The 16208-nt window shown below is 40.0% G+C and overlaps 1 protein-coding gene across 4 annotated transcripts in view; it reads left to right on the forward strand.

Moving 5' to 3' along the window:
* Nucleotides 1-16208, forward strand: part of FRMD4A (FERM domain containing 4A) — a 283511-nt gene that overhangs the window by 169227 nt on the left and 98076 nt on the right. For all 4 annotated transcript variants that reach the window (XM_088134838.1, XM_088134837.1, XM_088134836.1 and 1 more), the window contains exon 5: nucleotides 10062-10146. In XM_088134838.1, coding sequence (XP_087990964.1) covers nucleotides 10062-10146 — 85 coding nt within the window. The remainder of the gene's footprint in view (nucleotides 1-10061; nucleotides 10147-16208) is intronic.

Consider the following 16208-nt stretch of genomic DNA (forward strand, 5'->3'; position numbering starts at 1 on the left):
CTTCTTTGCATAGAAGCAAACCCTTATTCATCCTAGTCACAGTTTGCTCAGATCCAGGCCATGATGGAAAGTGTGGTTATCATTTCCCTTGGAAAAGAAAGGGCAAGCCATGCTTAGTGAGAGAGAACAAGAGAAAAAGGGAAGAAAACCTAAGAGACCACAATCTGTTCAGCCTTCAGATCATTATTTGGCAACTGGGTTACTTGGCATCTGGATTAAGCAATTCTAACCACAGAGCCAGACATTTCAGCCAATGGAACTTTTAACGGAAGCCAATTTTATACCAGCTGTGCAAGTCAGATGGTGTTTGAAGCCTAAAATGGCTTCTCTGCCTTTTCTGTGATTTTTTTCCTCTCAAGAAATGTTCGTGTAGTCTCTTGCAAATGGATGGCTGTTCTGATGCTGTCATTCAGTTTTTAAAGCAAGCATCTTAGCTTCCTTGAACATTTCATTTTGAACTGGCGAGTCAGGATAGAAATCTCTTGCATAAATCCCATCGCAAAATAAATAAATCGTAATCATGAATTTTCCCAAATAAAGCTGTGGACTGGGGAATTCTGGGAGTTGAAGTCCACACATCTTAAGGTTGCCACGTTTGAGAAAAATATATATGAATTTTGATTATAATAGTAAAATCTAATACAAACTAAACTTGAGGAGAGGAGAGGAGAGGAGAGGAGAGGAGAGGAGAGGAGAAGAGAAGAGAAGAGAAGAGATGAGTAGAGAAGAGATGAGTAGAGAAGAGAAGAGAGGAGAGGAGAGGAGAGGAGATGAGAGGAGAGGAGAGGAGAGGAGAGGAGAGGAGAGGAGAGGAGAGGAGAAGAGAAGAGAAGAGAAGAGAAGAGAAGAGAAGAGAAGAGAAGAGAAGAGAAGAGAAGAGAAGAGAAGAGAAGAGAAGAGAAGGTGCAAGGAAAAAGAAAAAAAAGAAAAAAAAGAAAAAAAAAGAAAAAAGAAAAAAGTAAGAATATAATAAAGAGAAAAGAAATATATAAAGAAGTTACTTCTAACCTTCATCACAAGTATAAACAAATTTAGTGACTCTTCACCCCTTCTAAGTTTATAAACAATTATTTCTTCATCCCATATCCAATCTCTCATCTGTAGACAAATCCATCAAACATCATCTTTTCAGTCCTGGTGTCAGCAGAAAGTCCATAAAGGGTTGCTAGAAATAACATCTTTTTTTTAACGTTAATCAAATAAACCAACTTTATATTCCTTCCTTTTACTTCTAACAGTCTTAATCTTTAGTTCATTCAAATATTGTCGTAGGATTTATTTCTCTTCATTTCTTCTTTGTCCCATCGCACAGGGTTCTTCGAGGCTTTAACAAGCCTCTTTTGTAAATCCAATAGGAAAAAATTACCCAGGTCATTCTCTTGGTTTGTCATTTGTATATCCCTTTTGAATTTTAAAACCTCAGCCAATTTCTTTTGTAGATCCAGTGAAACATCCTTTTCCAAGTCATTATCTTGGCCTGTCGGTTGTAAATATTTTTGATATCTCTATCTTGTCAGATAAAATTTATTCCACATCTGTCATTTCTTCAATAACATCTTTTGGACATAGTCTATCCATAGAAGCAGACATCATTACTGACATTGTTGATATTGTGGCTACTATTTTCTGATCCCATTCTTCAAAAGTCTCCTTCATTATTTTAATTGTTATAATGGTTTGCATTTTATAGGCTTGTATTTTTTTCCTCTGCCTAAAATCTTTAGTCCCATCTAGTGTCCAGTTTTTAAATCATGAAATTACTTATCCCACTTATGTCTTCCAAAAAACAAAACAGATCTATTTCCCACAAGAAGCTGTTTGTTCTTTATAATTAATTGCAAAATCTTATTGTAAAAGTTTCAATATTCCAACTTTATCTGGACCATTAGTCTGTTTATAACTTTCTAAAATCAAAATCTTATTTAGTTTTTTGCTGTTTAATTCAAATTCTTTAAGTTCTTAAGATTATAATTTTTCTTTTGTTCAGAGTTACAGATAAATTCACCCAATGAAGACTTTTCAAACTTGTCATTGCAAAGGTCTCTAATAGTTTTAAGATGATTAATAGGAAATTTCCAAAAGTGATTAAAAAGTAAGATTTGCAAAATTAGTGTCCTTTAAAAGGTTCTGCTGTGGTTGGGAGCAAGCTGGCTATGCGTAAAACTGCTGTCCTGTGATCTCCTCTCAAGGAGCAGCCATCTGGAGCACATGTGGGCCATCTCTCATTCTCTCCTTATTCAGAGAGGTTCTGAAGAACCATTCTACTCACCAGTTCCTTGGTCTTTGCCGCAGTCATTGGCTCCACTTTCGCAGAGCCATCTTCAGTTTGAAATACCTCTCCAGAAGTCCAATATTTCTCTTCATCCTGACTTCCCAGATATGTGGCTAGATTATTCCAAGTCACAGCATTATTTGAAATATCCTTCTGTGTACCATCCTATGTATTTGCATGCTGCAGCTACTATCCTGTGAACAAAGTTCACTTGCATGTAACCATGACACAAATATGCTACAGCAATCTCTTTTTTCTGCTATGTCCTTAATCTTATCCTCAGTCTATACTAAAGGCAGCTTCAGGTCATGTCTAAGTGTTCTGTCCTACAGCGGTGTTTTTCCTTAAAAGGCAACAAGTCACAACTGTTTTGCAATAGATGCAGTCTAACTTACTTCCCTGACTGCTTGGGCAGCGTTAGCAGTAGAGAACAGAAACAACCCATCCCCTATTGTTTACTCTAATTTGGTATGGACACATGTCCTCTCCTCGGGTCCCCAATCACTGTCCTTGAGGGCCATGCTGTTCTGAGCATCAGGACAGCTTGGACTTTTCAAAACAACTTCTCCTTCTGAACCCACCATGTCTTTGAGCCAAATCAGCTTGTACGGTAGCCAATGAAGGTGAAGTGGGGAGGTTGCATGGTGAAGTATGTCTGTGTGTCTGTGTGTGTGTGTGTATGAGAGAGAGAGAGAGAGAGGGAGAGAGTTTTCTCTGTGTTGTATCATGACCTGACTCTCCTCATGCCAGTCACTTTTAGAGTGGCACTGGTGTGATTCTATCTTCTATCACAAAAGACCTGGCTTTAGTGTGATTCCAAGATAGTAGTATTCCAGAACAATACTATGGCAGAGTAGCACTAAATCTGTGTTCAAAACCAGCCTGACTGTCTGCTGATGTCAACTGATAGTTGGGTGTTCTTTGAAGAGACTGGGAGAAAAAGCAGCGTGAGTTTTGACAGATGGCTTAACCTGCTTCTAGTTATCTGTGAAAACTGACCTCCTCGCCCAGCAACATCCGTATTCTTTGTTGAGAAGATTCACGGAAGCTTTCCCTCTGGCTGCTGAAATTCAGTGGGAAGGGATGGAAACAAAACTAGTGTGATGTACCTTGTCAATAAGGACAAAATAGTGCTGGTAATATGTTTCTAGCAGAACTTGTGCTGATGTGAGTTCTGGGACAAAAGTCCTGGAAGTTATCACCTTGGCCTGTCCTGTAGGAGAGACCATATGCGTTGCATCATTTCAAGAACAGATGCTTGTTCTTCTGGGGGACAAGAGCGACTGGGCAGGAAATGGATTCTGTATCTCTTGAAAAGCACTACGTGCAGGTTGGTTGTAATTTATTGTTATTTCCATGCAAAGGCTATTGCCTTTCATACTTGATCCCTTTATTCCCTTAGAAGCAGGATATGAGAGAACCATGTGCAGAGGGAGGAGAAAGGCAGATCAAAAGTGATTCCTAGTGCCATCTTAAAAGTTTGGAGGCAACTGGTTTAAATTCCATTAAAAAAAAAAAATCTTATAAGAAGCTCCTTGATTCTACATTCCATAATTGTCTCTGGTTCCAAGAAGTCATTGCTGTACCAGCAATTTAGCCCATGTTTGAAGACAGGAATGATTTCAGAGCAAATATTTAGTGGCTAAATCCCATTATACTGAAGTTGCTGAGTGTGACCATGTTAGCTATGGCCAAAAATGAATAGCTCTACTACTGAGAGTGAAGAATGATGGCCCTCCTTTTCTAAGATTGTGTTTGCTGGCTTTGGAATAAAACCAGACCCCTTCACACCCTGACATGATGGAGGGGCATCTGCAGGGGGTCAAAAAAGTCATGACCATAATTGGAGCCCAGCCCCCGGAACCATGCCCTCCTACAAAGTGGTTTTTTTCTTCTTTTTTCTGCATCTTCATGCTCATTCTCTTTTTCCCCTGCAAAGCCATTGTGCATGTGTGCTCTGTCTATGAATATTAAAACCCAGGATCAGATGGAAAAGCCTGCACAAACAGTTTGAACTTTGCTTCACAGTCCTGTGTGAAAGGAATGATGGATATGTTTCTCATCTCTTCACCTTGCTTATACGATGCCAATCTTACTTGTGAAAAATTTTGAGGGCACAGCAAATCAGTTGAGAGGAAGCCCATGTTTATCTCTTGCCATCCATATCAGATTGAACTCATCAGTGTTATCCATGGGCAGTACCGAATATCATGGTAAAAGTAGTCACATGCAAAGAGGGATCCCAGAGATATCTACCTATTGCATTGAGATGTGGGCAAGAACATCCAAGAGGGGATTCAAAAAAGTCAAGATGGTAGCCACATAATCAAAGCCTTGCCCCTTTTTATGCAGTCAAAAAGGGCTGGAGCTTCAATTGCATGGCTGGGCCACCATCTTCCTCTTCCCATGGACACCCTTGGGTGGAGTTTAGAACACGATTAAGGGGGTTAGCAGAAGGATAAGAGCAAAGCAAACAATCAGGCTCAAACTATAATACTTTGAACACTATGTGAAGATCCAGATCCTTTGAGAAGTCCTTAATGTTGGGAAAGTGGAAGGAAAGAGAAGAGGATGACCAGCTGCAAGGTGGATGGATTCAATTACAGTGGCAATAGGTGCACCATTGGAAGACCTGAAGGCTGGGGATGGGGACAGATCATCCTGGAGAAAGTCTATGTGGTCGCTAAGAACCAACAATGAATATGAAATCACGTAGAGGTACCCTAATCAAAATTCTAAAGCCCTTCAAGGAAGGCCATGTTATTCAAAATATTCTTTCCAAGTGCCAATGGGGGAAGCTGTTTGCAGACTAACTTTTGTTTCAACCATTATGTGTTGGCTGGTAGCCTAGTATTTTTCTTTTCTGTTGGCTGCTTGGAAATTAATCAGATTGCATTAGCCTTTACAGACTTGAATGTCATAAGCAATATCGCTGCAGATATTCCAGAGTTCAGCCCACAGTGAGTTTGTGGCTTGTGTAGTCATAGTATTATGCCCATAAAATTGAGAATACTTCTTCAAAGATGTTATCCCAGTCTCCCTTAACTTGGGTCATCCAGGTGTGTAGTCTGAGAGCCACAAGAATCAGCCAGATGGAGCAAAGATTACTGCGGCTGGCACTTACAGGACTTCGCCTAACCTGTCTAAAGGGCATTAAGGGGGAAGAGTATTTTGCATCAAAAGTGCTTTAAGATTTAGAGATATTTCTAACATATTCAGTTTAACTTCACATCCAACATAGCAGTGGCAAGGAACTGTGTCCAAAATACTTGGAGGGTATCAAATTGCCTAATCTTGGAGGAAACATAATATTTTGGGTTTTTAACCAAACAGTAGAAATCTTTTGCTCAGTGAATCTCCACCATTCCAACTTATTTTAAACAAAGCTAATGAAAGAGAGGGAGGGAGGAGAGAGAAAGAGGTGTGTGTGTGTGTGTGTGTGTGTGTGTGTGTGTGTCTTATACGGACTCCTTTTTTGCCATAACTTCCAGGTCTTTTTTTCTAGAAATTGCCTGGTTTTCAAGTGTTTCAGAGATTTAAGAAGTACAATGCTGCCCTCTGGTGTTTTACAGAAACATCTCCTTTGTTCCACTAACCACATTTTCTCATGCCACGAAGAAAATTTTAGGTCTTTCTTCTGCTCTATTCTAGCCTACTTCATCCAGCATTCTGCTTTCAGATTGGCCAGGTAAATACCCAGATTGGGCAATTCACAAGCAGAAGAGGAGCAGAATATCCATCTCTAATTTAAGGTTCCCTCTATACTTCTTCCAGTACTGAATATACCATATAGCAGTGTTTCCCAACCTTAAAGTTCCCAAGGTTGGGAAACACTGCCTTAGAGTTTTAATGCAAAACACTTTAAGTGCAGCAAAGGGTGGCTTTATTTCCCCACCCACCAGTGTCATCAGTTTGTTAGGAAAACAAGCATCCATCTACCTCCTTAATGTCTAGCTGGGCACTGATAGGCAAGTCTAGACGGGTTCGGGCATTTTTCAGGTTGCCCAAAGCAAAGGACTGTCCACGGGCACACCAATGACCTTTCAGGATGTTTCTAAACCCTGGTCTAGCATTCCTCCACAGTGCTTCCCACCAACCTAGAGAGAGCCAGTCTATAATTTCACAGTTTTCCCCCAGATCTGATGTTACTGCCTTGGCCATTTTCTAGTCTTCTAGTACAGAGGCCAACCTCTGTGCATATTTTATATTAAAAAATAGCAATGACAGAACTGAATTTTTTTCAGCGAATACCATTTGGACTTGGTGATTTGTTTTATTTTGTTAATCAATAAAGTCTGGAATTTCATCATCATCACAGACCCCAAATTCCTCTTTTAAAAATGTCAGCTTAAGCATGGATATCTGTCTGTCTTAATTTATTACCTAGTTTTGTGTGTGTGTATACATACATATACATACTAAATGATAGATAGATAGATAGATAGATAGATAGATAGATAGATAGATAGATAGATAGATAGACAGACAGACAGACAGACAGACAGACAGATAGATGATAGATAATGTCACTTTATTCTATTTTATTTTAACCTACTTCTATCTTACAATTTTAGCTTTATGACTTTAAAACTAAGATGAAGCTAAAATTCTAAGGTAGAAGTAGGTTAAAATGAAATAGTCTGGGTTTTTTTAGTGATAGAGATGCAGCTTATTACAGTGGTAATAATAGTGACAATAATATTCTGTACAGTGTTGTTCTATTAGCCTGTGTTTTATATTTGGTCCTCTTCTTTAACTTTTAAACAGCTTGTCAATTGTTTTGTTCCATACTGGTCTTAGACTGAAATAAATTTTGACTGACCAATTACCAAGGATACCGTGCTTCTCTAACCAGTTTCTTACTCTTTGTGTGTTTAAAGAAAGGTGATCCTAATATCTAGTTAGTAGTCACATTATTAGCTCTGTAATCCTCAAAATCCTTTGGCTAACTCTTATTCCTCTTCCATTTCTTTCATGTTTGTTCCTTTTCATTCCCCCCAAATGAACATGACTTCTACTTCTGAATAAAGCCTTCCTTGACATTGTTCACTTGTGCTGGAGATCTCTTGGATTTGGTGAAATCTTTCCTCATCTGCAATGTATAATCTAGTTCCTTATGATATAGTTCTGAGGGACTCCCATGCATGTAGGGGAAAAATGATCCTCTTGATCTTCCCTTAATTCTTTTTTTTTTTAAATCCCCACTTTTTAAAAACATTTTTTTCCTCTGAAGTCTATGTAGGTTTGTAGGTATAGCCTGCCCTAGTCATGAAGGACTCTGGGCAATGTACAATAAGAACAACAAACCCCAATAACATAACAATAAAATCCAATCAAAACCAAGATAGAGGTCCTCAAACAATCAACTGAGGCCAAAGATTTGCTGAAATAAAACAGATTTAATTAGTTTCCAGAATATCAACAAAGTAGGGGGCTGATTGGTCTTCTGGGGGTAGTGTTCTACAAAGTGGGGCTGCCACAGAGAAGGCTGTTGTCTGTCCATACTTCATGTACCTTGCAGCGTGGAGGACTCTCTACTGACCTTCTCTAGATGGCTGGAGCACGTGACAGATTTGATATCCCAATGGCTTGTCACGTAGGGCTTTAAAGATAGTGACTAGCACTTTGAATTGGGCCCAGAAGCCTGCTAGAAACCAATGCAGAGACTTTACTATAGCATATTTTGCAGCTTCTGGGTCATCTCTAAAGACGCTAAAGTTTGAACACGACTTAGACTCAAGTCTACAGTTGCATGTTCTAGAATGCAATTGATTATCTATGAAATAATCCTTACATATCATAACTAAAACTATCTGTGCTTTAAGGAGTAATCAAAGCCACTGATTACTCCAAAACTTTCTAATTTGAATGCCTTTCTGCCTTCATTGTTTTTTGAGTGTATTATTATTGCAAGAAACACTTAAGGAACATTTGTGGATGGACATTCATAAACATGGTCACTTTATTTCCGTATTTGTAATAAAGCCCGTTGGGAGATTTGAGGACAGTCACATTTATTATATGACTTAGCAATTTCTACTTTAGTCCTGCAGTGTAAACCAATGTTACTAGCTTGTGCTGTAGAGGTCTTATTAATTGATTTCTTAATCAATAAAAGGGGAAGGTTAAAGGCCTACAGTTTGTTAGGAAGATCCAATACACATTATATTAATGAGTATTCTCCTAACCTTTTAGGATAAACCCAAGTTTAAATCAAGCTAAATAATAGAAAGGTTGTGAGAAAGGTTGGTAAGTAGATTAAAGGATCAAGGGGTTAAGAAAAATTGGAAAGTATTAAGAGGTGCCTTGGAAAAGACCTGCATTTTTTTAATGCCTTATTTTACTGTATTGTGGGTTCACCCTTAGTACTATTGTTAATGGCCTCAGCTGAGGCAGAGTGTTCAGGCAAGGATAACAAGAAAAACCCAAACTCAGTCTCTGATACAGATCCACCACTCTTTGATTCTGGAGCTCTCTTCTAAATGAGGGTTCCTCAAAGCAAGATTGCGTTGCTGGAGAAACCATGATGGCTTGCCATTGTGCTGCTGTAAATCACCAAAGTGCTAATCCTTAGCAGTTTAATTGAGCCCTTCTATAGAACAGCAGCATTATGATTGCACAAGGCAGACTGAATTCCACTAGAACTGAATTGAGAGAAAGGGCCTCTTAGAGTTTAATGGCTCCAGAGTGTTGGACTTGATTGGAATATCCATCCACTATCCATGATCTAGTCTTTGTCACTCTTCCTCAGCCTCACCTCTCTCATTGTTGTGATGAACAGACCATGAATTCTACTAAGTTCTTTCTGAAAAAGGCAAGATCTAAATTTAGAACTTTGTAAGAAATACTGGCAACCATAAATATGGCTATTTCACATTTCAAATCTCACGGCTATTGTGCTGGAGTATCTCTTCCTTGAGCCATAAGTAGCAATGTATCAGAAAGTACTACGCACTGTAGTATTAACTTCATCATCACCACCATCACTGTCACTCGGAATTTCCTCTAAGGCAGGGTTCCTTAACCTTGGCAACTTTAAGTCCCCTGCTGCTGGGGAATTCTGGGAGTTGAAGTCCACCCGTCTTAAAGTTGCCAAGGTTGAGGAACCCTGCTTTAAGGTTATTCTCACAAGACCCATGAGTTGGTTAGGCCACAAGAATAACTGCTCCAGAGTAACCCAGTGGGTTCCATTGTGGGATGGAGACTTGATTAGATTAGGTTCCAGGTTAGGTTCCTCTGAACCACGTTCACCCCCAATCCACTACATCATGCAGCGCTCCGCTGGTTCAGTACACCAGTAAAAAGAATTCTAATTATGTTCATGTTAAACCTGTGTTCAGCTACAGTGTTGTGCTTTCTTTATCCTTTCCCCAAAGCTATGTGAAAAGCAATTATTCCCAAGCTAGGGTTCAACCTTTTTTTAATGCAGCACAGCAGTGCAATCATCAAGGACAGTGACTGGGAAAAAGTAAACCACCCCAGCCTAAAATATTTATGGAGCTATAAATCAGTCTGTGAAATAAAACAAGCATTAATGCCTTTCGTATTGGCCAGGACATCCACATATAGCAATGCTGAATGATGATGTCTTAAGGGACACACAAATCTTTCAAAGAGTCATAACACAATCACTGAAAGAAAACGAATTCTTCTCTCATTCAGCCCTGAAGGCTCTGCTGAGCACATTTTTTCACATAAAGATAAAACAAATTGAATAAGGGCTTATTTATTTATTCGGCAGCCACAGTGTCTTTTCTGAGTTGATTTGACTTGCCTGTTTCATTTCTAGGTTCTATATTGAAAGCATATCTTACCTGAAGGATAATGCCACCATCGAATTGTTTTTCCTGAATGCGAAGTCATGTATTTACAAGGCAAGTCCTTGATTTTTCTTCTTCATGTTATTGCAATTGTGAAACTCAAACTGTCTTATCTGGCTAGATACTAGCTGCATGCACACAACCCATTTAACCAGGTCAAGTACAAACCTAGCAGGTGCATTTACATGATATGTTAAGTTTGGTTAATGTTGATCCTGATTAGGTTTTTGGGTCTTAGTGTGCTGTGCCAACCTAGCAAATGGGTCAGTGCAGTAACCTCAGGTTAAGCCTCTTAAATGAACACAACCATGCTGTAACATTTGACTACAGGTGGTCCTTGCTTAATGACCACAATTGGGACCAGAATTTAGGTCGCTAAGTAATGCAGTCATTAAGCAAATCACATGACTGGACCTGAGTTTACAACCTTTTTTTGCAGCAGTCTTTAAGTGAATCACCATGGTCGTTAAGTGAATCGCATTGTTCCCCACTGATTTTGCTTGCCAGAAGCCAGCTGGGAAGGTCGCAAATGATGATCACATGACCCCGGGACGCTGCAACCATCATAAGTGCAAGCTGGTTGCCAAGTGCCCAGATCGTAATCATGTGACCATGTGGGCGCTGCAACAGTCATAACTTCGGGCACTGGTCATAAGTCATTTTTAGCACTATCATAATTTTGAACACTAAACAAGTGGTCGTTAAGCAAGAACTACCTGTATTTAATTCACAGTAACACAGTAATACAATCATCTACCTAAGTCAATAGGTAACTTGAATTTATCTGATATGCTGTCAGCCCCACTGGGTAGCCCAGACCAGGAAATCAACTCCACAGAGAGGCTAAAACTACTTTTGTTGAGATTGGCTATAAGAACAGAACCTTGCAAGTATAATTGGGCTATACCACCTCCTCCTTCTTATAGTTCAGTGAATTAGGGAGGTTATGTCTGAGTTGCTTCTGAACACTTTCTGGACTTTCTGGACTTATAAAATGTTTCAGCCCCTTTTTCATAATGGTGTAACGGTTCTTGCATATTTCCATCAACGTCATCTTCCTTACTCTCTACATATACACAGTTTTAGATTGCCAAATCAAGCAGTCATAGCATGGGCATAAGTAATGTCACATGTCATGACATCATTGTGCTTCTGCTAGACAGCTACAGACATAGCAATAAGGACTTGGATAAAAAGTTTCAGAAAAGATTTCCAAGGAGCAAAAAAAAAAAAAAAAAGCCATCATCTTGGATTGCTAAAGGTTAACCTAAATAAGTATTTATGTGAGCTTAGAAGGAGGGTGAAGTTGCATCAGTGCAACCAGCCTTTACGATCAACCATTTCTGGAGTTTATGTAAGTGTAGTTGCTGTTTGAAATGATATCCAGAGGGCTGAGAAATGAGTCTTCAGTACTGTTATCAAGGAGCCAAAGGCTTGTTAGAGCTCACTTGAAGATGTCCATCAGAAGAGGGCACCCTTGCAGCTAATTCAATACAAGGATGGTGCTGTAGTTTCTAGCCAGTTGCTAGGAAATGTGCAAAGTTGTTGAAAACTCTATGCCAGAATAAAAATGGTTGCATGTAATGATGTGGAAATTATTTCTATCCTATTTATTATGGGGTTTGCGGAGAGGAAAGGACTGGCCTGTTCTTGCTGGTTACTTAAAATAAAGCCCTCTTAAGTGCAGAACATAATGTAACACATCGGCAGATCAAAAGCTTCCTTGACCTCAAGGAGAAATAACATACAGTACTCCCTAAAGTCTGAAATGGTATATTCTAGTCCCCTGTTTACTAATGAAATGACTGGGTTCACACAATACTCTAACCTTGAAAAACAGGCTATGTCAAAACCAAGGAAGTGTACTCTGCTGGTTTATGGCCATAATAAAGATGGATTGGATTGGATTGGATTGGATTGGATTGGATTGGATTGGGCAATGGCTTAATATGAGAGCCTGGTTCCAACAACATGTTGAATTAAGAAATGCATAATCTTGTCTTAGCCTAGTCTAGCACACTGGGCAAAGCCCACCAGTGAGAACTAGGCTTTTTTTATAAGGTGGAAAAGAAATTGCATGAAACAATTTCCTCTGAAATCAGCTAAAACTTCTAATCATAGGTACTGCAGAGGGAGATGGAGCTGATTCTGAAGAGTTTCTATCTATCTAAAAAGGTTAACTTAAGCATTTCAGCCAAAGATCTTCATATGCAGATGTAATGTGTGTAAAGATCTAAAAGGTGTCACATAAAGAATAATCTGATAGTTGCCAAATTCTGTTCAGTTGTGATTGCTACTGAAAGTCACTGGGGTGGAATTACACTCAGACTTGGATAGTTTGGTGGTTGATGACTTGCATTTAATGTTGATCACTATTTCTGTCCCCCTAATATATTACTGTATTTTCTCATCTTGTTTTATTGGCTGACACCGTGCTGTTGTTTTCCTTTTAGTCTTTGGCAGTAAACCAACTAAAGACATATATAAAAGGATTGTGGCAAGCAAATTAAATTGCAGTGTACGAAGATCTGTTGTAGTTATCACTATGGGCAAAAATAACGGCATCAGGGTTATCAGTGCAACCTCTTACTTTATTTGTTGTTCAGTCGTTAAGTTGTGTCCGACTCTCCGTGACCCCATGAACCACATCGTGCCAGGCCTTCCTGTCCTTCACTGCCTCCCTGAGTTTGCTCAGTTTCATGCTCATTGCTTCAGTAATTCTATCTAATCTTATCCTCTGCCGTCCTCTTCTCCTTTTGCCTTCAATCTTTCCCAGCATCAGGGTCTTTTCCAAAGAGTCCTCTCTTCGCATTAGGTGACCAGAGTATCTGAGCTTGAACTTCATTATCAATTATTTACCCAAAGGAGTCTATTTTTGATATGCATGCCTACGCCTACAACAAAGGGGTGTTTAATTGCCTGCATAAGTAGCACTAATGCACTGGTGTGTTTAATTAGAATTAGGAATGATCAGGAATGAACATATACTGGTCAGGGATTCTCAATTATCTCCTCCAACCATTGAGGGAGCTAAGCAGTTCAGGGGCACCCAGCAGATGGCAGCACAGAGCTGGTCTTGGCTAGTCTTGGCTAGAAGCCAAGGGCAGTCAGTCAGTCATGGTGGGAACCCTGGGTGGAATTCTAGGGCTATTGAACTGGGGTGTGGGGGGGGGTTGGAAACACGCCCTGGAAGAAGTCAATGGCTATCAAGGCAGCGCAGTTAATAAATGCAGTTTATCCAAAAATCAAGTCCTTACTTTCTTAAATAAACCTGAAAGCCTCTCTTAGGTTTTATTTAGTGTTTTGTTCTATCAGGGATCCTGGAATTGGTCATCTCTTAAGAATCTAGAATCATAAACCAAGTTTCAATTCAAACCAGTACAGTCCAGGGATGGAAGTGTCCGATTTGTTTGGCTAGTCCTACAAGAAGAGTAGATTATTTGTTCCAAACTGATAAGTATTTTAAAGATTTCCATTTCAGCATTACATCCAGATGTTTGGAAGAGTAGGCCAGAGACAGAGGGGCTGTTGAAGAATACTCATATGTGAAAGATGGTGAAGATCTGTATATATCTTGGCATACCTTTTCTAGCCTATGAGATATCTAGAGGCAAGCAAATTATCCCAGGATTTTAGGTTACCCTGTGAAGTTGAAAAAAGTTCCAGATTTATTTTTTTATTTTATTTATATCTCAAATTTGTCACCACCCATCTCACTGCAGAGTGACTCTGGGCAGTGACAAATTTGAAATAGAAATAAAATAAAAAACAAATAAATCTTGCTGCCAGGAAAACTACATGGAGATGTCCATCAAAGCACCAGAAGAGGTGGGCGTTGAGAATGTGGGGGAGGATTCTTAGAAGAAGCAATTCCTGCTGGATAAGGAAGTTAGATAAAAAGTACTCTTTGAAGATAGGGATTGATCCCCCAATTAGTCCCTTTACAAATTATTTCTATGTGTGTCCTTTCGGAAGGATGTCCCATTGAATTCTGGGGGATATCACCACTGGTTGGCCAACCTCATCTAGGCTCAAAAACTAAGCGGGGTCAGACCTGGTCTGTACTTGGACCACCAGGGAATTCCAGGACTTGTAGGCTAGAATGAGAAGTTGGAAAAACATCTGGGAAAAAGGCAATGGCAAACACTTGCACTCTGTTGCCAAGAAATCTACTTTGACGTGGCCCTGAAGTCACCAGGAACCAAGGTCAGCTCAAGGCAGCCTTTATCTTTTACTGACGACGTAAACTGTTTGCTTGCAATGTGAATCTGGCTGTCCAGTCCAACAAAACTGTTTTAAACGTTCACATTTCCTCTCTGCTGCAGAACAGTCTTTTTTAAAGGAAATCTTTTGGTCCTGTAGATTTCTGTGGAATCCATATCTAGGGAGGGTGCTTCCAGTTGCAAGGGGAAAGCACAGAAACAGATTTCAGGAACAGGGCAGGTTTCTCATCTACAAGGAGCTGGAGGTGGGGCTCAGTTGAAATGGATTCCCCACTCTGTTGCCTTGCCCCCAAGCATGTCTGCAGGGGTGGGGGGTGGCGGGTGAGTGGTTAATTTACTCAGTGCCATGACTATACTGTGGGAACTCTCCAATTTTCCTTCTCCCAAGGTGTCTTTGAATGGGCGGTCTTGTATTACATTCATTAGTTCTGCCTCCAGTGCAAATTAATAACATGGGCTTTTTTTCTTATCAGCTTGAACTTAGGGCTTCCAGCACCACAAATCACAACCCAGTTGCTGCTCAGAGGGAGAAAGAAATGAAGGCAGAAGGGGGGGGGGGTGTGTTTCTAAAGAGTTAATGTAAAATTCTCTGATTCAAATCTGATAACTCTCAGGAACTCCCTGCATTGCCTTAGGGAAGCTGTTTTCAGATGCAATTCTTTGCAAGAAGAGATTAAATGGGCCTCTCTTTACAGGGTCATTTTTAGGAATTACTAATAGAATGCATTTTGTGGCTTGAACTCTCTTAACCAGGATATAAATGCTGATTATTATTACTATTATCCATTCACTCACATAGGTTACACATACTGTAGAATTTTACTTTCAGGACTCTGAGCAGCAATTCAGGTTCAATCATTGATGCTCACAAAGCATTTTGAATGCCATGATTCAACCCAAGCCCAGAAATGCAGACAGGCATTTCAGTACTTCAGTGTTCATTCTGGACATTGGTGAAGGAAAGGTGGTTTGCAAAAGGACATGGCTTAAGTGATTGTTAGTATAGCCCTCTTTCCCTTTTGAGTGAATGTTTGAGGACCATCAGCCAAACATTTGGTTGCCAATGCGCTGGGCCACTTTAATTGGCTTTGTGGATCATCATCAACGGAGTGGTGTCACCTCTATTTTAGAGATGGAGAAGATGGGGGAGATAGATACCCACTTATCTGGACTATCTCACTTTGCTTATCAGGCACAGCTAAGTGCAAGAAAGTCCAAGGACACAGATATATGAGAGGCAGCACAAGATCCTTGGGCTTTCTTGAATGATCAAGGCTGCATCAAAAGCATTATGGAAAAAGCACAGCGAGTGAAGGCCACATGAAACTACTTCCAAAAACTGGGGGAGGGGGAGCAGTTGCATATCCTTCCTAATGACCATTGCATAAGTTACCATCTGTCTGAAGGACTTGTCTTTCTGATTTGCTTAATCATTGGGTAAGCTAAATGATGCACAAGTGCTAAGTTGTTGTTTCCAGGCTCAAAAGTCTTCAGGAAAAGGATAATATACAGGTTCCTGCTGAGAAGACTTATCTTCTCCTTGACAGGGAAACTGGCAGATAAAAAGAACCCCATCATCTGATGAAGGGGGATTCGGTCTCTCTATCAGTGGTTAAGCTGGCTTGGGCCTTGTGCCCAAAGAGACCAGGGGAACATTGCTGTGACTGCCCAAGGCTGAATGAAAGGTGTCAGAGGAGAAGTGCAAGGCTACCATCTTCACACTGCCAAATAGGATGAGCTGACTTGGGCTTGCAGCCAGCAGGCTCAGTATTAAGTGCTGGGTTTCCTGAGAAGGTTCTTCGGAATTAATCCCATGAAAAAGCTTGGGCTGCATTTTATTTCTAGTTTTGAAGGAGGATGGTGAAAATACGATGGCCTCATGTAAAGCTATGA

Source organism: Python bivittatus, unplaced genomic scaffold (genome assembly GCF_059951505.1).
Source record: "Python bivittatus isolate LINGU-HERP-01145 unplaced genomic scaffold, Pbiv_v1 ctg000120_np1212, whole genome shotgun sequence".
Taxonomy (NCBI): domain Eukaryota; kingdom Metazoa; phylum Chordata; class Lepidosauria; order Squamata; family Pythonidae; genus Python; species Python bivittatus.